Source organism: Fukomys damarensis, unplaced genomic scaffold, assembly GCF_012274545.1.
Source record: "Fukomys damarensis isolate Sample0158 unplaced genomic scaffold, DMR_v1.0_HiC HiC_scaffold_17, whole genome shotgun sequence".
Classification (NCBI taxonomy): Eukaryota; Metazoa; Chordata; class Mammalia; order Rodentia; family Bathyergidae; genus Fukomys; species Fukomys damarensis.
Genome location: NW_022900929.1, coordinates 81,161,962 through 81,188,361, shown reverse-complemented (window position 1 = coordinate 81,188,361; position 26,400 = coordinate 81,161,962). Strand labels below are relative to the sequence as shown.

The following is a 26,400-nucleotide window of genomic DNA, read 5'->3' as shown; positions in this document are numbered from 1 at the left end:
TCTTTGTGGTAGTTCTTGTGCTACTGAGGATTTGTTCATAAAGTCTTTTCCTATGCCAATGTCTTCAAGAGTTCTACCTAACTTATCTTCCAACAGGTTTAGTGTTTCTGTTTTGATATTTAGATCTTTAATCCACTTGGATTTTACTTTAGTGCATGTTGAAAGATAAGGGTCTAGTTTTAATCTTTGGCAAGTTGAAATCCAGTTTTTCCAACACCATTTATTAAAGAGGCTCTCTTTCCTCCAGTGAGGATGGTTGGCTCCTTTGTCAAAGATGAGGTAGCTGAGTGTGTCTAGAGTTGTTTCTGCATCTTCTAATCTATTCCACTGGTCCTTGGGTCTGTTTCTTTGCCAGTACCATGCTGTTCTTAACACAGTGGCTTTGTAGTATAGTTTCAAGCTGGGGACTGTGATACCCCCTGATGTGTCTCTGTTGCCTAGAATTGCTTTTGCTCTTCTAGGTCTCTTCTGATTCCAAATGTTTTCTCTGGTTCTGTGAAATATAGTGTTGGGATTTCAGTAGGAATTGCACTGAATCTGTATAGCAGTTTTGGAAGTATGGTCATTTTCACTATATTTGTTCTTCCTCCCCAGGAACAAGGGATATCTTTCCATTTTCTTATATCCTCTATGATCTCTTTTTTCAGAGTGTTGTAGTTCTCAAGGTAGAAGTCTTTTGCTTCCTTTGTTAGATTTATTCCTAGATATTTCATGTTTTTGGATGCTATTGTAAAAGGGATTTTTTCCCTAATTTCTCTCTTAGTGAGTCTGTTATTTGTATACAAGAAGGCTATTGATTTTTGAGTGTTTACCTTGTATCCAGCTACTCTACTCAATCTGTCAATTAAGTGTAGAAGTCTTTTGGTGTTGTTTTTTGGGTCTTCTATGTAGAATATCATATCGTGAGCAAGACGACAGTTTAACTTCTTTCCTATGTTTATTGCTTTTCTTTCTTTCTCTGGTCTAATTGTTTGGCTAATGTTTCCAAAACTATATTGAATAGGAGTGGTGATAGCAGACATCCTTGTCTTGTTCCCGATTTTTGCATGAAGGTTTTCAGTTTTTGCCCATTAAGTATGATGTTGGCTGTTGATTTTTCATAGATAGCCTTTATCAAATTGAGATAAAGACCATCTATTCCATTTTTCTGCAGGTTTTCATTATAAATGGGTGTTTAATTTTGTCAAATTATTTTTCGGCATCTATTGAGATGATCATATGGTTTTTGTCCTTGATTCTGTTAATATAGTGTATTATGTTTATTGATTTATGTATGTTGAAACATCCTTGCTTATTTGGGCTCACTGTGTTTTCCTAGTGTGGGCATTCCCTGCTATAAATTTCCCTCATAGAATTGCTTTCATTGTGTCCCATAGATTCCTGTACGTTGTATTGGTATTATCATTTATTGTAAAAACTGCTTAATTTTTCCTTTAATTTCCTCTGTGAACCCTTGGTTGTTCAGGAGAGTGTTATTCAATTTCCATGTGTTTGTGAAGTTCTTGCAGTTTCTTTTGTTATTGATCTCCAGTTTAATTGCAGAATGGTCTGACAATATACATGGGATAATTTACCTCATTTGTGTGTACTTAAACATGTTCTTTGAGCTAGTATGAGGTCTATTTTTGAGAATGACCCATGTTCAGCAGAAAAGAACATATATTCTGATTTTTTGGGGGTGGAACACTCTGTAGACATCTATTAAGTCCATTTATTCAAAAGCTTAGTTTAGTTCTAATATTTCATTGTTGATTTTTTGACTAGATGATCTGTTGGTGACAGTGGGGTATTGAGGTCCCCCACTGCAATTGTATTAGTGCTTATTTGTAATTAGTCTTTTAATATTTGTAACAGTTGGGGGTATTAGTACTTGGTGAACACATATTTATGATTGTCATCGCTTCCTCTTGGATTGTTCCCTTTACAAGGATGTAGTGACCTTCTTTGTCTCTCTTAATTAGTTTTGTTTTGAAATTTTCTTTGTCTGCAAATGAGAGAGCAACCCCTGCTTTTGTCTGGGTTCCTGTCACATATATACTGGTTTTCCTCCCTTTTACTTTTAGTCTATGAGTTTCTTTTTGAACTAGGTGCATTTCTTGTATACAGCATATTGTTGGATTTTGCTTCTTAATCCTTCTGCCAGTTGATTTCTTTTGATTGGTGAATTGAGGCCATTAACATTGATGATTTTAACTGATATGTATTGAAATCATTATAATGTTATTATCCTGTTGCTGGCTCTTTTTAATTCCCCCCCCTCCTTTACTTTCTTGCCTTGACTGCTAGATTTGCTCTTTTGGGCCTCATGGAGTTGTGATTTTCATTGGCTTTTTCTAGGATATTGTTTAGAAGTGTTCGGAGTGCCGGTTTGGTGTTCATGAAATTTCTCAGGTGTTCTTTGTCATGGAAGTATCTTATTTCCCCATTAATTTTGAAAGATAGTTTTGCAGGATACACCTGTCTAGGCTGTAGGTTGTTTTCTTTTAGGGCTTGAAATATGTCACTCCAGGCTCTTGACTTGAGGGTCTGTGTTGAAAAATCTGCTGTGATTCTGATGGGCTTTTCTGTGTATATGATTTGTTTCTTTTCTTTAACTGCTCGTAGTATTTTGTTTTTCTGTTGGGTTTCTGGATCTTGATTATTGTATATCTGGTTTCCAGGATCTTATTATATGTCTAGGTATAGGTTTTTTTTTATTATTATTATGGCTAACTGGAGTCCTATATGCCTCACTTGTTTGTATGTTAAATTCTTTTGCTCTGTTTGGGAAGTTTTCTGTCATTAATTCTGTGAGCAGTTTTTTATTATGTCACTTGTTCTTTCTCCTGCTTTTTCATGGACTCCTGTCAGTCTTATGTTATTCTTCTTTGTATCCTCTAGGAGCTGTTGGATTGATTTCTCATGTTCCCTTACTATTTTTAAGAGATCCTTCTTTTCATGGCCACTGATCTCCATCCTATCTTCTATATCTGGTATCCTGTCTTCAGGTTGGCTTAATCTGTTATATAAACTTTCAATAGAGTTTTTAATCTCCTGGATATCTGTTTGAATCTGTTTCATGGATTCCATTTCTTTCCTATGCTGGGCATTCATGGCTTCTATCACGGTCCTGAGCTCATGTATTTTTTTTTTTAATATCTGTTTCTGTACTAGAGTCTCTAATCATGCCATTCATTCTGCTCACCATCTCTGTAGTTATCTGGGAAAATTATTTCTGTTTTAAATTTTTCTAGCATCTCATTCGTTTATGTTGTTACTTCCTGTGCTATCAGTTCAGGGTGACCAAGTGGTTGATCATCAGATTTTTCCATTTCATTTCCCCCAGAATTTGCCCTTGGTAAGCTGGAAGTCTGTATTTGTGCTTGAGCCTTGTTTGAATGTTTTCCCATTTTTATTTTTGTTGATGCTACTATCCTTGATTTAATTCCCAGGTTAATACTTTGATCTTCCAGATGTAGCTTTAGGTTTTGAATCTCTAATGATTCAGAGGCAATCTCTTTTTCATTATACCAGGAAGGACAACTGATTAGATCAACCACAACATCTTAGCCCAAGTGATACAGTCAGCAACACAATAGAACAGCATCAAGCACAGCTTAGAAAAATGACAGTTTGTGGTAGTTATTAATCTATCACCTTTAACTGTGTGAATTAAATAAAAATTGAGGCTAGAGCTCAGGACAGTGGCCTTTATGACCCCCCTGTACTTCTGTGGTGTGAATCGAGGTACCAGAATAGCCAGGAGGCCAGAGGTACATGGGGGGCGCTGGCCTATGGGGGTGCTGCAGGTGCCTGCATGGCTCCACCTGCTACTCATCTGCTGCTGAGGTCTGGCTGCTGGGGTAAAAGTTCCGCATTGAATTTAATCAGACAAACAGAGGATGGTGGGAGACTCCATTACGCCTCACGACTGTTTCTTTCAAACCTGCAGAATGCCGCCATTTACAGCCATCACACGCATTGACCGCTCCACTCCTCCACTTTCGAGCAAGCCTGTTTCATCTGGACAATAACAAAAGATTGGGAAACTGAAGGCAAGACTTACAGTGAGAGTGGAGACACAATGATTGAACCTTCCATGCATAGTAACCTGGTCTTGTTTCACTCCCAGATCTTCAGAATTCAGCCTCCCAGGCCTGGTCCATTAACGAACGCCCTGAGTGCTGCCCCAGAATTGGTCACCCCAATTCTCATGACTTCAGCTGGTCTCAAGCATGGATCTGCCAGAGTCAGGAATGACACGGACATTCCATGGCTTACGCAGCTGAGCTTTGGAATTGCATTATGTCAGGACTGTGCCTTTAAGGTAGATGGTACATACTGTGACTTATGACACACTACAATTATTACAACTGATTCATATCCACGACTAATACCACAGATGTTACAATTATTTTGAAAAGAAACTTCAAAGCTCTAGAGCCAGGAGTCGCGTTTCTAATCTTTGATCTTTTTCAAGCTGGTGGCTGGCCCTGGGCTCTGGCCACAGTCATGTGACTGACAGAACGGCTGAACAGAAGCTGTGGAGGTGGGAGAGCAGACCTCGGGCAAGGTGGAAAGAGTCCAGCAAAGCGTGAGCAAAGTCCACCTGTGAGAAGCCCACAGTGGGAAGCGCCGAGGTCTTCAGCACAACCGCCCACTCTTGGCTACAGGGTCCGCAGCACAGGGTGCCTGAGTCCAGACTTTGTTCTGCCACCTCCTGGGGTTGCGGGCTGACGTGGAAGTCATGGCTCAGTGCTCACTTCCGGCAGAAACAGCGGAAAAGCACAGAACACACTGCCGGGCATGCGCAGGGCGGTTTCTGTGGGTGAAGCGGGCCTACCCTGAAAATCACATAATTATCCAACACTGCCTGCTGCTGCCAGCCATGCGGGGACAGGGGCGGGGCAGGGAAGGGGAGGGAGGTGGGAGAGCCAGCTTCGCTGTGTCAGCACTTGGCACAGTTAAAGCAATGTCTTTACTAAATGTTGCGCTCACAGTGTTTTAAACCAACAGGTAAAATTGGGCTATTCCTCATGTATGAATCAATGTCTGGAACATAAATACACTGACAATAAAAACGCTCGAAGGAATTATAGCTTTGGGATCCCGGAGAAGTCAGTCAACCAAAAACAGAGGATTTTCAAAGAACTTAGCGGTTTCTCATGGACATTGATGAACGGGAATGGGCAAAGCCGTGTGCACAATGTCTGGCTCTGCACCGTCCTGGTTACACATTTTACCACGGAGGCCAATATTAATGTCCACGGGAAACTCGGGAAAAACCATGACGCTAAACTTCCAACTCTCCCAGCTTTCCTTTAAAAATAACTTCATTTAGAGCTAAATAGTGGTTATAACATTCCTCTTATTAATTTAAATTAGAACTCATTTTGAGGGTCTCCAACTGTTTAGCTTTTGGTCCATGTTTTAAAATATGGAGGCCATCTGGCCAGACCAATCTCACTTCACTGTGCATTAAATACGATTTTGGGCACACTGAGCAGTACCACCACAAAAACAAACAGAGAGAAAAGCCTGAGCCCGCGCCTGGCACCCCTGGAGGCTGGCTTGCGGCCCTATGTCAGTCAGGCTTCGGGGAACAGAGCTGCTCACTCCAGAGGCTTTAATGTCTCTCTTCTCAGAGAGCTGTGCAAAGGCCCAGCAGAGTGCAAGGGAGGAGCTGTGTGCCATGGCCCAGGTGGAGGCTGGGCTGAGCAGGGCTGGGCGTCCAGACAGGGCCTCGAGGAGCAGGCTCCACAGACCGATCACCCACTCCCACGGGTGCCATGGCGCCCAGGCCTCTGGCTCCTTCACCTCCTGTGTCCACTGAGACCATGCCCTGCTGCTGGCCTGCTGACCCCTCTCTGCTCTCTGCTTCGCAGGCCCCATGCTTTGGTTTCCACACTCCAACGAGCTTGTCTCTCTGTGTCTGGCCTCTTCTGCCTGCTTCCCTCTCCACTGGGTTCAGCCATGCTGTCATAAATGACATGGTTTTCTTCTTAAAAGCTGAATAGTATCATATTGTAACGAGATAGTACATTTTCTTTATCCCTTCATCAGACCTTCATTCTGAGCGATATCTCCAGCCCTTTGACTATTTTGAGACAGTCTCACCATATCACTAAAGTGTCCAGGCTGGGCTTGCCCTTGGAATCATCCTGCCTCAGCCTCCCAGAGTGCTGAGATTACAGGCCAGGCTGATCTTTGTGAATGGTGTTGCAGTGGAGGCACTGACTTCACACCCTCAGGACTGCTTGCCTCCTGTCTCTCCGGTGCTGCCTATGCCCCTCTCTTCTGGAGGACATTTGGTTTGGGATTTCTGTCCTCCTCCCATTCACTCTAGCATGGCGATTTCCTATGCACAGGCATTGGTCAGTAACTTTCTCCTAATGACACAAAGCAACCTGAGGCACAGGCTTTTATGTGGAGTCACAGGTGCAGGACATGCTCGGTCCTCCCGGGATGTGGGAGGCGCAGCAGGGGATGCTGCGGGGGGGCTCTGCAGGCTGATCGAGCTCCGCCTGTCACCAGAGTGGGTGGTACTAAAGGAAACTCCACAGCACGGTGTGTCCATCCTAGGGAGCTGACAGAGCAGCTTCTCTTCCAGGGCAACACCAAAGGTTCGCGGTGTGACCAGTGTGGGCTGTGCCCCGTCGCCCCCCTGAGCTCCTGGGAAACCGGGAGGATCAGAAACCACAACAGCGTGGACTCAGGGATCCTGTGAGAGGTCGCCAGGTCTGAGGAACAATACTACCTTCAGAGCAGGTGTTTGGAATGAGAAACATCTGCAGGCTGCCGGAGTCTAAGTCCCAGGCATGAACAGTATGACCAGAGAGAAACGGGCCTGTGTGGGCTGCTCCGCCTGCTGCTCTGCCAGGGAGCCGGCCGTCCATCCAGGAGAGCTGTGGGTCTGTCCTGCTCCCCAGCTGGGCACCGCTGCTCCCACACCTCTCCCTCTCTAAGGCACACGGCCCCCAGGTGCACTGCAGCTGTGGAGGGACGGTGACAGGAGGGAGGGCCTGGGCACCTGCCCAGCACTCTGTGTGACGCTCAGAGCCCCTCAGAGGAGGCACAGGAGAGCCCTCCGGGTCTGGAGAGAGGCTGCTGAGCTAAAACATGCAAAGCCTGGCACATTTCCTGCTGGCTTCCCAGGGTGAGCTGCAGCCAGAGGCTGAGGAGGCCTGGCCAAGTGGACTCTGAGGAACCCATGGGTCCACAGGACAGCAGTGTGTGATGGCTGTGTGTGTCACCAGCTCGGCACACCCACCACAGGTGCAGCGCCACGCACACCCCTATGTGGAGTCGGGAACAGGATTGACAGATGTAGTCATTGTGCTTCTCTGGCTGGGGTTATAGACTTTTGTGATTTAAAAAAATATATGTTGTATACCATAATATGTACACCATAATATGTTTCATTACCCTGGTCAGAAAAAACACATGTGAAATATGCACACTGAATGCTGCTTATTTAATTTGCTCTATTGTTATTTTGCCTATCATCGATGATTTTAAAATTTATCTTGTAAACATCAGTACTCATGAGAATCATGGATAATTTAACTTTTTTATTCCTGTCTGGCTGACTAAAGTAGACATTTCTTTCTATATGTAGGTGTTGGATTTCCATTGCTCTGAGAAATACCTGAGCAAATCACCTCCAAGCAGAACTGACCCTGGCTCAGGATTCCAGAAGCTTCTATGCACGACGGTCAGGCCCTGTCACTTGGGCCTACATGGCGGCCAGGAAGGAGACAGGGGCTTTTGGTGTCCCCTGCGAGGGTGTCCCCAGGTATCCACTCCCTGCCTGGGGCCCTCCTAAGCTTCCACCCCCTCCTAATGGCACCTTGAACCCCAGCCTTTGACACCCAGCCACAGGGGACATTTACGATCCACACCATCACAATGTGCTCTAAAAAATTCATTATGTTTAAAGTATATAATGTAAAATATAACCTATTAAAATATTTAAAGTATAAAAAATGATTTGTACAAATCATCCAGGAAATAGTTTATGTGTTTAAAAATTTACAATAGATCAATATTAATTTCTGGTTAAGAAGCATGTAGCCCTCCCAAAATATTATAAAATTACTAGGAAAATCATGCTTATTTAATTTTCTAAAATAAAACATATTAATAATTAATTTGAACATTTTAATGAAATGATCCGGATGCAAAACATCTGAAGGCAAGATTTGAGAACAGTGCAGCTGTGAAATCGAGGCTGACACAAAAACACCAGTATTTCTCTCACTACTACATTTGCTCTCATTAGGCTTTTATATCAGTTTCAATATCAAATTAATATTACCATGGGATTTCTCTCCTCAGCTTATCTACCAGCAAAGCTTTTGTTGTCTAGAAAAGGGAGCAGGTAAATAGGTGAGAATCATTACCATGACCCTCTTAAGCTGTCTCAGGGCAGCTGAAGACAGCACACTTCACGCTCTGGAAGCAGTTGCTGTCTTAGTGCTGATATAAACATGCTTTTCTTAGAAATAACCAGTGACTCTGGGTGCAAACAAACTGCAATGCCATCATTAAATGTTTAAGTGTTTGGCAATGATTTAAAGAAAATAAAACACTGAAAGAAGTTTTAAGGCACTGTAATGAGTAGAAGCTTTTCCTGGGTTGGTAATAAACACCTCTTTTTTTCTAAAAACTGTGGCTAGGAGGCTAAGTCAGAAGGAGTTCCTTGGTACCAAAGGCACAGTCCACACTGAACTCTTATTTAGTTTTTTTCTTTTTTCGTTACTGGGGACCAAACTCAGGACCTTGAGTTTGCCAGGCAGGCGAGGTGCTGCTGAGCTGCCTGGCTCTTTCATCCTGCTTTTCATACCTAGTATTCTGAGTGGTACATGATGAGCAACTGACAATGAAGGTGGAGATGTGCATTAAGCACACATTTCTTAGAAAACTGAAGGGAAAAGGATTAAATTTCAAAGAAAAAAAAAAGAATTAATTAGGGTCAGGGCACCAGTGAGTGGCGTTGGAGAAACCTAGCGAGGTGGAGCTCTGGGCCCGACTGGGGGCTGAAGGCCTCAAATCAGACTCCTCCTTCCGCCCCAGCCTCTGCTCTGAACTCCGCAAAGCCACTCCGCCCTCCCGAGGCCCTGCCTGCTTGGGGAGGGAGAGGACGCCGCTCTGATCCCTCCCGCACGGGATGGCTGTCACAGGGTAGCTCCCGGGCCTCACCGCTTCCTGCCATTGTCGAGCGAGTGCCAGCCCGGTGGTGCAGGTGGGGATCTCTGCCCGCGCCCTTCCTCTTGAGGCGCTCCTGGCCCGAACATCTACTACTCTGCCGAACTGCGCCCTCTACAGACGCGGCACATGTTCTCCTTCCGCTTCTCATCACATCTGTTAAAAGTCGCTTCCTCTAAACAGTTTACCACGCCAATAGTACTTAAACGGTTTCCAAGTAGGAGCAGGATTAAAAGTGCAATCAGCAATTCAAACTGACCCAGTGCACCCCTGCAGCTGCAAAACGACCCCTTTGAAAAGCACTCCAAGAAAAGTAGGTCGAACAAACAGCGCTACTGCAATTCCTGGAACTGCTTAACATTTTCTCCCAAAGACACAATTAAAAACAGCGGATTGATAATGTTAAAAGCACTTCACTTCACTTTTGCAAGTAAATGGGGTGATTGTCAAAACGATTTAACAGATGGAATTTCGGTTCCGTGGAAAGCTAGCAGGACAAACTCCTCCCCGAATGAGGCTTAAATTGTGAATAAGGAAGCATGGAACTGGCAGGAAAGCAAACAGAGCCAAGGAAAAGAGCAGGGAGCCCAGAGATAAAATTGGAAAGCTAGCAGGACAAACTCCTCCCCAATGAGGCTTAAATTGTGAATAATGAAGCATGGAACTGGCAGGAAAGCAAACAGAGCCAAGGAAAAGAGCAGGGAGCCCAGAGATAAATCCACGTGTTTACCACCAACTGATTTCAACCAAGTGTCAAAAACACAAAAAGGAGATAAATAATTTTTTTCAATAAATATGCTGGGAAACTGGACATTCAACGTGAGGAAGAAAGGCTGGACCCTGGTCTCGCATCACACGCACAATCAGCTAGAATGGATTAATGCTCGGATCGGAGACAGAACTAGGAAACCACTAGGAGAAAGCAGAGGAAAAGCTCTGTGACGTTGGTTTGGCCAATGATCTTCTTTATATGAACTTCAAAGAATGGGCAACGAAAGCAAAAATAGACAAATAAGATCCCCTTAAACTAGAGATCTGTCCAGGGAAGGACGCGAGTGAAGACACAGGAAGGAAAAGGACTGCAAATGTACATCTGATAAGGGAGAGAACACAGAAGGAGACTGGGAGGCACCCAGAGACAGTCTGAGGGGGGCGCCACGTAGGAAAGTCCGGAGAGAGGGGACTGCATTTACAGGAAGCTCAGGGTGCCCGGAAGACCAGGAAGTTGATTCTTAGGTTCAGGCTATTTACCAGCAAAACAGATTCAGCTTCCTTAGTATGATGGGGAATACACAAGAGAAAAATTTATACCAGAAACTCTGGCTTAATACACAGCTCCCCTTATTTCTTCTCCAAACCCATCTTCAAAGAAATGGGAGTGTACTTAAGAGAAACCAAGCAATTTCTGAGAAGAGGAAGAGTGTCTGGTCACCTGGAGTTTTGGCTAAGCATGCGGGGTCTTTAAGGATCAAGAGAAACTGTGATTTGTTTTCTTCAAATGGTACACCTGGGAAATCCACAAGCATTAAGCAGCTTTTTCCTCCTTTCTCAAACTTATGTGGCCTTACTAAACAGACAGGACACCCTTCTTCCTGGACCCAGAGCTCCCCATCCTACACTGGTAAAAGTCAAGAGGAAGAAATTTTGAGATATCTTAACATACCTCCTTCTATGGTTTTCTGTTAGTTTGTCGATTTTCCGGCTTTTGTTTTTTTGTTTTTTGTTCCCTGAGCAAGGTTTCAAAACAACAGATTCAGTAGAGTTAACCAGCTTAAAATCAAAGATAGATTTCTTAATAAACTACCCCTTTCCAATTATGACATGTTGGCCAACAGTAAGTGTGTAAATGCCCTCAAAGCCTCATGTGGGGTTGCAGGTGGGGCTTTTCAGAGGCTTTTCTTGATCTAGAGCACATGATGCTGGGATTGAGGGTGTGTGTTTACTAAATTAGTCCATTGATGGGTTTGGCATAGTTCTGGGTAGGATGCAGGGTACCCCACCCCGGGTGTGAGTGCTACCTGCCTTTAGGAGAATATAAGGGACAGAAAGAAGGTCACTGCTTGTCACCTGCTGCTTGCTGCTTTTGCTGTCTTCTGCCTGCCATGGACTGTTTCTCCTCTGCGATGCCCTCCCATCCCACTCTGCCTTGGAGCCAGCCAACTATGAACTGAAACCTCTACAAACTCTGAGCCCAATAAGCCTTTCCTCCTTTAACTCTGCGTGTCAGGTATCTTGTCTCAGTAATGAGAAAAGTCATGACAGGAATCAAGCTGCAGTTTAATTGGAGAAGTATCATTTTGAAAGCATGAACAAAACTATCTTTGAAAGTTATTATTTCAACCCTTATCTAAAAATGCCAGTATATGAAACATCTCCAAATTATTAGAAATGATCAGTGTGGTGACTGATCAACATAGTGAAGCAAATACCTATATCAATTTAAACATTTCATTTCTACTTTATCTGTTTTCAACTCTAAACCTCTGACATTCATTGCTATGTTAGAAGTTCAGATAAATATAATAAACAATTTCTACTTCTGATTCGTTCATTCAAATCAAATGCATACCCACAATACCGATTATCTATTACATTGTGCTATCACATATGTGTCAATTTCTTCTCCCTGAAGCCCAAGGCATTGTTTTTCTTCTTCTCTGTCTCTGTCTGTATGGACCAGTAGCTGGCAATCTACAGTTCTTAAGCGAAATCTTGACCACAGCTTTTGTGTTTTAAGAGTTTCTTGAGGACACAGCGATGTCCATGTGCTTTCTTAAGTCTACAGCTGCTTGGTGCTGAGCCTGCAGAATTGAGCAATAGTGACAGAAGTCAGGGCCACCAAAGGTCCTATCCTGTACTCCCCTGTTCTTCCTACAATGTCTGGTCAGTTATAGAGCAAAGGTGTTGGCACTGGCCCATTTCGACTATCATCTAAGTATGAGCGGGGGGCTTTGTCAAACCAGGGTTTTATAAGTACGGTAAGACTCAGTTTACCTGTGTGTCACTTAAAATAAAATACATACCCCCATATTTATTTATCTGTATTATTTACTGAAGCTGAGAGGCAAGGGAAATGAATGATGCCTGGAATGAAGGAGAGCTAATTCCCTTCAACTGCCACATTCTTACCAGTTCTCTGTGTTAACGTGCCTGTGTCTCAGGATATAGAAAACACAGAAGGGAAGGGACGTGCAGCAGCAGAGAGAGTGGGGGAGTTTAGTTTGGTCCTTTCTGTCCCTGGTTCTCTCCAGAGCCAGATGGGCTTTCCCTGACAGAGCGCTTCGTTCACTTTCTGCTCTCAATCATGCTGGAGTGTGAACTGCACTCCAATGTCGTGCTAGGTGTTTCACTGAGCAAAGGACAAGCAGGTGGCCAAGCCCAGCCTCCTCGCTACTGCCCAGCAACAGCTCAGGGGGCCTTGCTATGGGGCGGGTGGGCTGGGACCATTCGTCAGGGCGTCCAGGTTGGGAGGGAGTCAAGGGGTGGCCTCTCAGGTCTCTTGTGTCTGAGGATCTGTGCATTTTTGTTATTTAGCATCAGGTCATTCTATAAACTGAAGAAATACATGCTTTATGCGTAACTGTAAAAACTCATTCATTCTTAAACTGCGCTGTTATAAACTGTGATTAGTGAATGCCAAACTTTGATGAGAAACACCAATCTTGGTCCAGTTAGCGTCCATGAAGACTGCTAAAATGGATTATCTGGGCCAACATCTACTCAGCTCACATGGGAATAGGACCCATTATCCATGCAGCAGAGTAGCCCTCTGCTCTATGCATGTAGTGTTTTACATATTGCTTGCGGCATGTGTGTGGCCCAAAGGCTCTTACAAATGCAGACTGTGACCATTTCTCAGAAAATGAGCTGTAGGGCTGGAAAATGGGGATCCTGGATTCCTAGATGCCCATTCTGCAGCACCATGGTTAGGGCGGCGTCAGCCCTGTCAGGAATGTTTGTTTTACGGAAGCAGTGGTGCTTATATAAATATGGAGGGAAGGACAGCTTAGTCTAATACTTGGGACAAGAGAGGACAGTGGCTCAGAATGTCTGCAAGACTAATGAGCTGTGTCCTCAGGTATTAACAAGGGATTGCTGTCAGACTTCTCTGCGAAGTCAGCATGGGGCAGAGAGGTGCATTCTCAAGGTCCCAGGCACTGCTGAGCAGGGAAGGGCCTGGGAGGCAGTGGCCTTGAATTCCCAAATCCTGAACCCTTTCCAGAGGGTGAGGAAGGTGGGCAGTGTCAGACATGCTCAGTAAAACGCAATCATTTTTAATTCATTTCCTTTCAATGAAGGTGAATGCTGTTTCTTTAGATTTTATTTTTGCAGGGTAAGAAAAAATACCTTTAATATTATCACAGAGAAATAATCACAATGATACCTCAGTTCACAAATGCTTCTGTCTGCAAAAGTATTCAGCAAAATTTTGCTTCTGTTTGCATACTCCGCAATGAAGGACAAACAAGTCTACAGATGCCTTCCCCACACAAACACAAATGCAGCCATCTCCCCAGAGTCCCAAAACAACCTACTGTCAGTTCATAAACTGAGGTTTCACTGTTCTGTGGACATTTTTTTTGGCTTATGGATCTTTCTTTTAGCTCCCTTTCAATATGATCTTAATGATATTTATACAACTTTGATAGATAGTAAGTGCCAACAACTTTTATTTTATAAACATTTAAGACTGCTGAGTAATCATTTATCTTATGTTACTACTGTGCAGTCGTTTCCAGGTTGGAGGGTAATTTTTGGTTCCATTTGTGTTAGTATAATTTTTAACAATCTTTTTTCTTTTTAGATAGGTCTTTCCATGCGGCCTAGGGAGATACACAGCCCGGCAAGTGTCCCCAGTACTTACGTCATGGCTTGATAAATGGACTCGATCCCGTACCGCATGGCAAACTCATCGACTATTTCTTGGGGAGCATCATCAAAGAAGACTTTCCAGGCTTCATCTCCTTTGACTTCTGGGATTTTCACGCCACCATTGGATTTCACTTCCGTCAAGTAGTGGAAGAGATTCTAGAAGCAAGTGGTTTTCAGTGTTCAGGGATTGCTCAGAGTAAGCGTGACACAGTTAACTCTAATTTAAGGGAACATGCCTGTGGGACCACCACTGCTAATGTTTCATCAGCGCCTAAAGCAAGAGGAATAGCTTGGATCCTTTAGTTCAATTCCTTTCATTTGTTATGCAAAGGCTGCTTTTACTTCTGTCTAGGGTAATACAGGGTTAGCAATTCAAATGTTTTATACAGACCCAACCACTTCAGAAGGGAAAAAAATGTCTACATATAAACATTTTCATGGACTCTGAATAAATTACAGTGGCCTGGACAAACAATGTAATGTTGGCTACATTCCTATGGGATTTCATTTTGTAAATGATACTAATGGGCTTTAGCTGCAGAATAGTAAGAGTTAGGGCAATGAAATGAGGTTGAAAATAAATGTTTGAGATTTTTATAGTGAATAATATCAGCACCCTACGACCTTTCTTGCTTCTAACAAGTTTGAGAACTGCTGTGTGGGTACAACCTGGATCAGCCAAAGAAACTTTCCTTGGATTTCCGCTCTTTCTGGTTCTTGAACCAACAGAAAAGACTGAAAAGTAGAGCATTATGTGGTTCTTTGGATGCCCAGTCTTTGTGCAAACACAGCTGGGGCAGCAGACCAGTCTAAGGGACTTATTTCTTCTTGGTGGCTGAAAACTGAACCATTTTTCCTGAAGGAACACTGTCCTGACCCAACTCTGGTCCTGCAAATCAGCTGAGTTCCTGCCCCTCCTGCTCTGTGACACGGCAGACATGGCCTCATTTCCTCTGTAGTACAGTGGGGTGAGAATATTCATCTGTGTCAAATATGTACAGGTCTGTTTTATAAATGCAGATGTATTTGAGAAACACATGCAAACAAGCACAGCTCTCTCCCTGATGCCTTCTCCTCCCCCGGTAGAGGTCCTTCTCCACCTTTCCCTGGACACAGGGAAAAGGTCCTCGCTCAGCCTCACCCGGCCTTTCCTGTCCAGGGGAGGTGTCATCTGCATGAGAGAAAGCCTTCAGGGATGCCTCTAAGTGACCTCCAGCTGCAGAGCACCCACAGAAGCCTGTGGTCACGGGTCTGGGTGGCTGCATGGAGGCCCTGCAGGGAAACAGTGAGTTGGGCCTCTGTGGACAGGTCCAAACTCTCCCAGGAAGGGCTCTTCCGCATTGAGACACTGGGTCTGTGCTACCTTGGGCACCACATGCAACCACCAGGGACAGCGTCACAGTCTGGGGTGGGGCTTTCCCAACCCAATGCTGTGTTTCATGATCCAAGATCCATATCATTTCTATCCAGGTTTCATTTTTAATAAAATTCAATGTATCTACCTCATGCAAACATGTATATTGTATGTGGTATGGAGCCACCTTCTCCTCTCCTTTTATTTCCACATTGATTTTCAAGCGGATGGCCCCGGAAACAGCTGACTTATCTGTTCGTTTCTCTGAAAAGGCAGAAGAGTTATTGGCCAGTCATTTCAGCAAGACCACAGCTCTCAATTAAGTTCCCAAACCCTACAAAAGCTGCATGTGCTAAAACCCGCTTTTCCTAGGCCAGATTTGATGACCCACAGTGACTCCCTGACACAAAACCTACAATCTTTGCTTGTTTTTTCTTGTAACTGACAATGCCTTGTAGGAATTTCAAACAGAAAGTTTATCAGAAGAGCCTGCCATTATGATGGAAATTTTGCTGTACTCGATCAGCTTACCCAATCAAATCACATAAATAATTTGGCAATTAAAGGCAAGATAAGTAGAGTATAAAATTAACCAGAAAAGTATTTCATTTACAAGCTCTCACTCCTCACTTTTTTCTTCCCGGGCTTGTAAGAGGAGGCAAACGTCCTGGTTAACAAGGAGAAATCAGTCACTGTGATTTGTAGGAACTGCACTCTGAAACCCGTGCTGATTTAGACACGGTGGATTAATTGCTTCCTGGAATGGAATTGATGTGTCACACTTCAGCCAAATAACGCGTGCATAGTGTGTCCAGATGCACTGAAGGGAAGACCCTGCCACAAAACTCGTCGGTGTGAGCGGAGGTGGACCCTTCACCGACGGGAGGTACCAATGTGCCAGATCCAAGCTGGCCCATTCACAGGGAGCAGCAACACAGCGTAGAGGACAGGCTTAGTGCTGGGGACCTCTGTGACCGGTCCTTTGTCAACACAGCTGTACTTTTAGCCACAAGGGGCAGAGTGAAATCAGGAAGGCCATGTCCCTGGGTGGACGGAGGGTGACTGCCCATCCCTGCTGTGTCACCGTGCTGTGTGAGGGGTCTGCCCCCAGCAGGGCTGGCTCACAGAGGTCCGTTCTCCTAGGCGAGACAAAGCTGATGCTCAGCAAAGACTGCAGCTCGCTGTGGGGCTGAGAGAGCAGCAGGCCGGGTCTGCCTGTCCTCTCCTCAGGGCTTTCTCTCTGGTCTCTCTGAGTTTTAATTATCATCGTCCCAACAGACCCACAGGAGCCGACTCTGCCTTACGACCCAGGGATTCGGATTGAGCCCTACGTGGTGGATAGGACGGATCCTAGGGGCTGGGGAAGGAGGCAGGAGGTGGGAGGAAGGGACAGCACGGTACTCACAAGGGCTGGTGACCTGAGAGCGGGCGGGAAGCGGAGAAGCTAGAAAGCGCTTCCATCTCGCTTGCCCGCATTGCACACTCCCCTCCTGCTCTCCCTGAGGCTAAACAAGGGCACGGAAGTTCTACCTGTGGGGTCTTGGCAAAGAATCATGATGCTGCGCTGCATCTTTCTTCCTCTGATACAGGGCAGTTTCAACATGAAATCAGGAGGGGAGCTGCCTCCTGAAGCACATTCCAGTTCCACGGCAAACTAAAAGTGCTCACGTACTTCATGTTTCCGTTCTGACCCGCAACTTCACTGCCTCCGCCTAAGGACTGCTAACGTATTACAGGGGGAAAGTCCACATGCAGGTAAACCTCTTTAAAGCGTAATTTGTGAATACTGCAGGGTCAATGGCCCAAGTTAACTAACATTTCTGTTTTCAGATATAAAGCAATTTAATAATTTAACAAGAGGTGGGTGGCTGCTCATTATAACAGGTTAAAAATTCCACCTCAGTCATGTAAAAGTAACAATTTTCCTGAAAGAAGTTTTCTTAACATATTTTTGGGAATGAATTCTTAGTCTTGCTTGAATCGCTCTTTCCTTATACTATTTATGATGTAGAGTTGCATCACTTCTATGTGACCTTCTTGTTTTATGGAGCTGACTCTTACATACCAGAAGGCTGTAGGTTTTAAATACCAAAGGCTTGTTTAACTTGTGAGAGTATTCTGGTACCCTAACTGGCAGCTCTTGGTAACTCTATGCCCGTGTCAACTCTCCTTTGATTTCTGACCAGCCAGCTTTCAAGACCTTAATTAAAGGATTTCAGAGGATATGATAAAGAAGTGCTTGGATCGTGTCTAGAGAAACCGAGGAAACCCATTTACTCTTAATAAGCCAGCAGTAAGGGCAGGAGGTTATTATGTAATCCCAAACAGTCAAGTTGGAGCTTCTCTTCATTGAAGCACTGTCTCCATAACAACATTTCATTTGAAAATCATGCCAAACAGATCCTCGGCATCTCCTTCACCAGTCGCCGCTAAGGCCACCTGCACTCTTGGCCACATCGGCTTAAGCCTGCTTCTATACCATCGTGGGAAAGCCTCTAAAATACACAGTTTGCTCCAAAATTCCATTAATGGAGCAGAACAAATAAGTCAAATAGTGTTAAGGGACAGCTTGAATCTTGATTTTGGAGCCATTTGCCATGAACTAAAAATTGACAATGATAAAATGCTTTTGTCTGAAAAGATGCTCAGCTGATTCTTTGAAAGGCTTTTCTCTTTCTATCTAAAACTTCCAAATGTTTTTCAATAGTGGCAAATTTAAATAAAAACTCACACTTGGTGGAAGTAACCCACGGAAAAGTCCAACAGATCTACAGTGGCACAGGTTCTCGTGGCCCCTATTATGCAGGGCCACAGCTGCTCTTGGATTTGGCCCGACTCGCTGTCAGACAAGCATGGATAATCACCTAGGTTGTACCAGACGTCCATCTCTCCGCTCAGCGTCCTCACTTCTACGATCGTCTGTCCCAGGAAGTCGTCTGACTCCTTCTTGAAGTGCTGCTTCACTCGTGACTTGAGGTCATCGTCTTCGTCCCACACTCGGACCTTGATCCGGTCTGTGGAGTTGTGGCACTCGCTGAAAGCACATGCGGATAGGTTAGCCACCCGGCAGCTGAGGGCCTGGAGCCAGCACCTGCTGTGGGTCCACCGACCCGGATGCCAGCCCACCTGCTTCCTGGGGGAGCACCAGCTCCTTCCCGTCGAGGGAGCTTGGAGGTGTCTTGAGCAGCTACAGGAAAAGTAAGGACTGCTTAAATAATGCCAACAAGGAAAAGCCCCATCCCTTTCTGTTCTGCTTCTTTTAACTAAATCAGATGTAGTCAAAGGAGACCACGGACTTTGCTGGGATATTTCCACGTGTCCCACCTTCCCTGAATGAGGCAATGATCTCCGATGATGCATCCGTGCTCAGCAAATTCTCCAGCAGGAGAGAAAGCAGAGTGTTACAGCAGACAGAAAAAGAGGACTTTGGGAGCATAAAATGGCAGTACAGTTAAGTGCAAGTACTCCGTAATAGAAAAACCTGCGTATGCATGCAGATACTATTAAACCAAGAAGATGCAGAGTAAAATCTTTCTGATTTTAAGACGAGACCTGGGTCTCGACCTGCTTTGGTTTCAGCAAACAACTTATTATTGTAATACATACTGCTGTCTCTCCTGACCCCACGGTTTTTGCACATACTCTTCTCTACGCTTCTCTGCTTGGTAACTAATCATCTCTAAGAATCAGCTGCTTCCTTGCTCTGTTCACTCTTCCCATGGCTTTTACCACAGTTGGTCACCACCAGCCCCTTGCTAGAACTTGAGTTTAATGGGTGAGTTTTAGTCAACCCTGAACTTGCTTGATAAAAAAAACAAATGAAATAAACAAATCTCATCTTAACTTTTTTCAACGTTGAATACCGGGAGCAGACAAAACCAGAGACATTTACAGGTAACATTAAAAGTGTTAGGAAGCTTGAAATATTATGTATATCCATCATTGCTCTACAAAAATGATATTTCAGTGTAATTCATTTTCATTCAAGCCTGAATTTTAATCATTAAAAACACTGAATGCTGAAAAGACATCCATGGATTTCACGAGACTAGAGAATGAGTTCATGGAATGAAACCAATGTGAGCACTGAGTGTGTGGGGGCCAGCGGTGTGGCAGGCTAAGGACGAGGCTCGGAGGGAGGTGTGCCACCGTGCATCTCACAGCTCTGCTCTTTTAACTCAGTGCAGGGGTTTCCAGCGTGAGCATCCAGCCATCTCTAGGACATTTCTGTTGTCACTAACAGTGAGGGCAGGACTGGAATTCCAGGGGCCAGGTTGGGGATCTAGACCCCACACCTGTGCAGGGCAGTGTGCAGGAATCAGACGGTCCTGCAGGCATTGATGAAGATCTAACACCCAGAGGTAATTACCTCAGCTCAGGACCTAACTCCACATAGAACTGTCAGTCTTTTACATGGCTTACTAGGCACTGACATTTCTTGGAAACCAAATGTTTCAATACTAATCAAGGAATATTTTTCATTTTTTGGTAGTTATAATTCAGATCTTCACCAAAGAGAAATTCTTTATTTTGAGAAATTAATGACCAATGTCAAAACCACTCAAATATTTGAATCAGAGAAGTTGCATCAGTCTGTGTTTGAAAGAGTCTCATGGCTTCCAGCTCTACCAACAGGAGGAAGTGTGTCCACTGGACCACAGGCTCAAGGGCAGTTGTATGGGAGCCCCACACGCAATACAAAAAATACAGTGACCATAAAAAGGAGCACATGTATTTCAGTAAAAGACACACTGTTGTTAATTCCCCCTCGAGATCCTCCCCTGGCTCTGAGCACACTTATCCCGTCATCCTGGCCACTTTCTGACTGCTTTCTCCCGACTGTCTTTAGCCGCGCTGTCATGGCGGCCTTGATGTCCTGAATTGATCCAAAACATTTCCTTGTTACAGTCATTTTGACTGTGAGGAAGAGCCAGAGTCTCAAGGTGCCAGATCTGGGGACACAGCGCCGTGTCTTTCTGAGCCTGACTTTTCGCTGGATGGCACTCGGCAGCAGCAGCCACTGTATTTTTAATCACATCTTGTAAAGACACCCAGGAAAGAGGACTTGCAGAACTGCTTCAGAAAGTAGTAAAGATGACACTGTGATAAATGTGGTTCAAGTGAGGGACAGTGCTTTGAGGGTGATTAATGGCAATGTTCTGTAATTTTTACTGTAATTTTTTACAACGTTCACGGTACATTTTGATCATACATATTAAAATTGATATTAAGATAATTTTACTTCTCTTTTATATTACTCTTGCAACATTATGTTTATTTTCAAATTTTATACACACACACACACACACACACACATACAGGTGGAGAGATTAAATTATATGCTCTTATGATTTAGCATAGAACATTATGTTTATTTTCAAATTTTATACACACACACACACACACACATACAGGTGGAGAGATTAAATTATATGCTCTTATGATTTAGCATAAAATGATTAAGAATTGTTTTCTGTAAATAAAGGTTCACCAAGTCTGCTACGGTGGAGAATGATTAGCCATTTCTACCTGACCTCACTTCCATGAGAGTCAGTCTCTCTGTTTATAAGATGAATCCTATCTTACACAATATTTACAGGGGATGAATGCTAGCACAGGGCCCGACACACTGCGCTTGATTTGTATGGTCATTATTTTACTATTATCCCAGTTCTTTTTTTCGTAAAGGGGATTGAAATCCGTGACCCTAACATGGTTCACTCAATAAGTATTCCCCCAAAATAAAGTTTTACCAAATTAAAATCCTTATTATTTTATCATTCCTAGAAATATATTCATAAAAACCCCTAATTTTAAGAGCTATTTCTTAGTAAAATTTGGTGGGAATAGAGGGGCAGGGAGAAGATGGGCAGCAGCTGGCATGGCCCATTGCTGACTCAGGAGGGCAATCACCATAGCACATCACTCTCTCTGCTGAGAGCATGGCAATACCAGAGACTACTGAGCCATGGGGATTCAGCTGCCAACATCTTTGGCAACTTGTTCAAAGTTTATGTTAATTATGGCTGAGATTCTAGCTGGGCATTGTGGCACACACTTATAAACTCAATATTCTGGGAGGCCAAAGCAAGAAGATTGAGAGTTTAAGACTAGCCTGGACATCTTAGTGAGTTACAGAGACTCTGTCACAAAATAAAACATTAAAAATGGGCCAGGGATGAAGCTTATTGCAAAAGCACTGGGTTCAATACTCAACACCAAGGGAAAAATGACTAAGCATACAATGTGTTTATATAAAAAACAAAACAAAAGTGTAGGTAGAAAGAGAAACCTGGCTACCACTCTATTTCCTTGAATCTTAGAAAAAAGTTCAAAAGAAATTTTAGAGCAGCAAAAACCAAAACCAAAACCAAAACAAAAAACAAACACAACTTATCATTATCATAATCTTCACAGTCAAATATTACAAAAACAGAACAATATCTACTTTTGTTATCTCTTGATAGATAAACCATTAGTATTCGAATATGTAAGTCCTCAGAGACAGAGCTCAAATACATTTTTTTAAAATATGTAATTAATAGATACAATACACAGCAAGAGCTAGATAATAGGCCCAGGGATTTAGATCAGTGGCACCACACCTGCCTTGTAAGCTCAAGGTCCTGAGTTCGATCCTCAGCACACACACAAAAAAAGAACTAGAAAGTAAAGATGGTAAACACTCCTAGAATCTATTCATTAACAACTACAACAGCAACAAAAATCCTGAATTATTTTGAAGAGGAATTTTTTGAGGGGGTTGTTGTTACAAAAGTCAGAAGTTTTAAATTCCAGTTTTATATATGTGTGTGTGTGTGTGTGTACACAAGTAGTAATCCATATAAAATAGTAACAGTAGATACACATATATGCATATATTATAATACACATTTCTACATGATTCATATACATGTGCACACATACATTTCAGGTATGTGTGTATAGATAAATATATGTCAAAAGCAAGAGGAGGTATGGACAATACTCCCCAAATTTCTATTAGCAATAGCTCTATTTTTGGTTCTAGGTGGAAGTGTTCCTTCCTATGATGTCAAGCTCACATTATCAAGGCTCTTTATTAATGTGGCTTGAAGTCTTTGTTTTTATTATGATGTCCACAGTAAGATGCCCTTCTCCATCCCTGCATCCACTCAGCCAGTTACTAATCCAGCACCAACTCCCTGAGATAAATGCAATCACTATGTACTGCAAATGTGTAGTAATAAAAAGACAGGGGAAATACACCAGGTGCAGCTGAGGCAGAGTGCAATTAGATCATTCCTCTGACCCACAGCATCTCTCTGTTCACATAATGTTGTCAATATAATGTTGACATGTCTTATGATGTGAACTGGTGCAGAATAAACAGAAACAATCAACAAGAAGCCCCTTTAAATATATTTGTAATCAGGCTGAAAAGTTTGAGTCTCTGCATTTCTTGCTGACTGCACTTTTTCATATGCAAATGAGTTTTTAATTTTGGATGAATGTTAGATATGCTGAAAGTCTGCCATCACTGACACTTTCCATATTGGTCCCACTTCTTTCTTCTCTAAATGATAACAGCTCCTATATTCTTTCTTTTCTGCAGAGCTGCTTGTGAGAAATATCAAACAAAGTTTGCCATTGTGATGCAAGTTTCATTGTCAAAAACTGTCTTTCAATTTCCACAGAGTACAGAAAGCAGGGGGCTGTTGCTCTAATTTTAGAATCAAAATACGTCACAGGCCTAGCCACAGCAGTGGACCCAGCTCTGAGCTGTCCACTTCCATGTTGTCCATGGCTTCCTGGGCTCCCCGTCTACTCCAGAGCCAGAATGACAGCCCGATACCTGGATTTGGGGGTGACAACCACCCCAAACTCACAACTGAGTGTGGGATGCAGGGCTGTGTTCTGGAAGCTGCTTGTTTTGCACCTTTGGCAGTGGAGGCTTTCACACTTTCATACAAAATTTCTAGTCTTTACTCCAGAGCAGAAAATATGTTCATGACAGTGTTCTCCACAAAACCACACCATCTAACTGGACACTGTTCAGATGCAGTGGCTTCAGAAATGTGGACTTTGACCTTTCTTACCACTCTTGAGCAACTGCTTGTCTATCAGAGAATCATTTTCTGCAGCAGTTAACCAGAGTGGACTCTGCTATTTGTTATTAGGAACACTGACTTCTGCCACCCCTTGTAAAGCGTGAAGGGAGCTGTAAGTAACAAACCTCAGATGTGGAATTATGTCTGTGGAGGAGAGGAGGAGATGATATGGCAAACAGGGAAGATGTTAATCAGAATGGAAACCCATTGCATTTTGGTTGTGCATGAGAAGAACAGCCCGGCGACCCGTATGGAGGAACGTCGCAATGCCGACCACAGCAGCTGACTGCTACCTGCCACTGCCGACCCTGCCAACCATGCTGACCGCTGCCAACCACTGCTCTTGGTGGTATTTTCTTCAGTGGGAACAACAGGAAGAGAATATGAGTGCTGGCAGGTGCTTGTTAAATTGCCTTTTTCAGAGGTCCTGAAGGAGAGATGCCCTTGGAACAGGGCTGGGGAGTCTGTGAGTGAGATGTCCAGAGACTGCCTTACCTGGTGAGGCTCACTGTACTCTGTCTGCCCTGAACTGACCAGATGTTAAGCTTTGGAGCCTGCAGGGCTTGGAGAAGCAGCTTCTCCATTTCCAAACACAGAAGCCGACTTCTAGGTACAACTTCAAAGAGACAAAACCATCTCCCAGGGAGCTCCCATCACCGTCCTCAGTGGGTATGACAGAGGGATGGTGGGGACAGAGGCCAGATGGAGGTGCTGCATCCTGAGCTGGGCTCATTACTGTGCAGCACCTGAGGCTACACCGTGATCGGACCCAGACGCTGACAGCGAAGAATGAGACCATCAGGCTTCCATGGGCACTCGCCTGTAACCTTGTCCAGGAAGCCTGGCCACATTCCTGGGATGCATGTTGTCAAGGTCCCTCACACCGAGTCCCTGCACCCACAGCACTGGGAAGCCCCACTAGGAAGGCTGTGGGGCTGGGACTATGGCCTGGCCTGTTTTCAAGCATGGTGCAGGAATGCAATGCCCCAGAAGACTTTTCCTTGACTTCCACTTTGCACCCACCTCGAGTGCAGGCACTGACAAAATAGACACAGAATGTCCCATCAGAGAGAAATTCATGGATTTGGTGGAAAATTAATAAAAGAAATGTACCCAGAAAGAAGTACCTGGGTCTGCCAGACTGGTTAACCAAGTTAATCCTTCTGCTACTACGGTCAGAAAGTCCAGTTCATCCTTGCCCTAAAGTAAAGAAGTACCGGTCTGCCAGACTGGTTAACCAAGTTAATCCTTCTGCTACTACGGTCAGAAAGTCCAGTTCATCCTTGCCCTAAAGTAGCAAAAACTGTCATCTAGTTTCCGTTTTCCCTCCCTCTTATTCAATGGAAGTTCTTTTTGCAGTACTGGAGACTGAACATGGCCTTCTCATTGAGCTATATTGCCTATCTTTGTTTTCCTTTGAGACAGAGTCTTGAAAAGTTACTAAATTGCTATGCTGTAGCTTTTGAGCCTCCTGCCTCCGCCTCCTAGAGGACAGGGATTACGGGCCTGTGCCTCCCTATCTAGCTGTATATGAAACATGTTAAGTGCTGTTTTCTTTCTCTGCGAGTACACCACACTGGGAGTATTGGAGAAAGGCGAGCTGTCCTTAATTCATAGGCCACAGGACCAACAGAGAACACGGCCTGGGGCTTTTGCACAGATCATGCCAAGAGCCTGGACATAAACTATATACTCTCAGCTGGGCCTGACTTTGAGATGACCTGCCCTGGACAGAAGAACATGGATTCATTTCCTTTACTGCAAGCGCAGAGCAGGAAGTTATATATAAATTCTGAGTGGTCCAAGGGGTAGATGCAGGCAGATGCTATTTGTCTGCTTACACAGCAACCTTTCAAGCCACAACCCCTCTCTTTTCCAGTTTACACAATTTCTTATCCTTTGCAACTAGGGATGGGTGTGTGCCGGGGTTCCATCCATGGCAGACAACAGGTACGCCTACGGTGCAGCCACCTCACTCTCTTCCTGCCCTTGAACACAGGGCGGACCAAATTCGGGAAGGAAGCCTCGAGAGGTGGATGAAACACACTTGGGAGGAGTAATCGAGTTACTGCACCATTTCCGAGACGCCTGTACCAGAATGCTGTTCAAGGAAATCAATAAACCTCTTGTGATCAAGCCACACTTGTGCGGTAATGTGAAGCTGAGTACAACCCTATCTAAACCAAATGGTAAAATGAAACCCTGCACATTTATTTTGTTTGCTTATATCTGAAATGATTTAAATAAACTTAGTTCACAAATGTTATTTCTTCTATTTGATTTATTCTGTGGAATTTTTTAACTATTTAAAATGTATTCCACAGAACTTAACTTTTATCACTTTTATCAAAGTTTTGCATTTCAAGGTTTTACATGAAGCTTTTGTAGTAAGTAGAGTTCTACAGCAAAAGAAATAGCTTTACACACAATAGAAAAACATCTCTCCTGTATACTAAAGAGACAACACACAGTCTTAAGTCTTATCTATTTGGCCCCTTCTGTTCTGATTCCTTAGCTAGCCAAGTTTCCTGGTTCAATCGACCAGTCAGTGAATTCAGCTGCTTATTTCACTGTGCAAGCTCCTGGTTAAAAAAAAAAAATAAGTATCAGGAGAACTTCGTGGTTTGCTTTGTGGTTTTCCTTTTGGGCACCAGGGATTGAACCCAGGGCCTCACACTTGCTGGGTGGGAGCCACACCACTGAGCTGCACCCCCAGCCCTGTGTTATTATCAATATTATTCTCTTTCTAAAGAGTGGTTCACATTTCTAATTTTACATATTTTTGTTGTTAAAGAGAGGACTGGTACTGTTCCCACAGAAGAAGATATTCATTCCTTCCCAAATGAAAATAACACAGTTTTCCTTTCTGGATTGAGGGAGAGAGAGGGAGAGAGAGAG

At 43.9% G+C, this 26,400-nt stretch overlaps 1 protein-coding gene across 1 annotated transcript in view; it reads right to left on the bottom strand.

Moving 5' to 3' along the window:
- Unc13c (unc-13 homolog C) overlaps nucleotides 1-26,400 on the bottom strand; it is a 377,980-nt gene that overhangs the window by 172,419 nt on the left and 179,161 nt on the right. The window contains exons 11-13 of the mRNA XM_019205246.2: nucleotides 18,277-18,446; nucleotides 15,561-15,676; nucleotides 14,051-14,214 (exon numbers count right to left, since the gene is read on the bottom strand). Coding sequence (XP_019060791.1) covers nucleotides 14,051-14,214; nucleotides 15,561-15,676; nucleotides 18,277-18,446 — 450 coding nt within the window. The remainder of the gene's footprint in view (nucleotides 1-14,050; nucleotides 14,215-15,560; nucleotides 15,677-18,276; nucleotides 18,447-26,400) is intronic.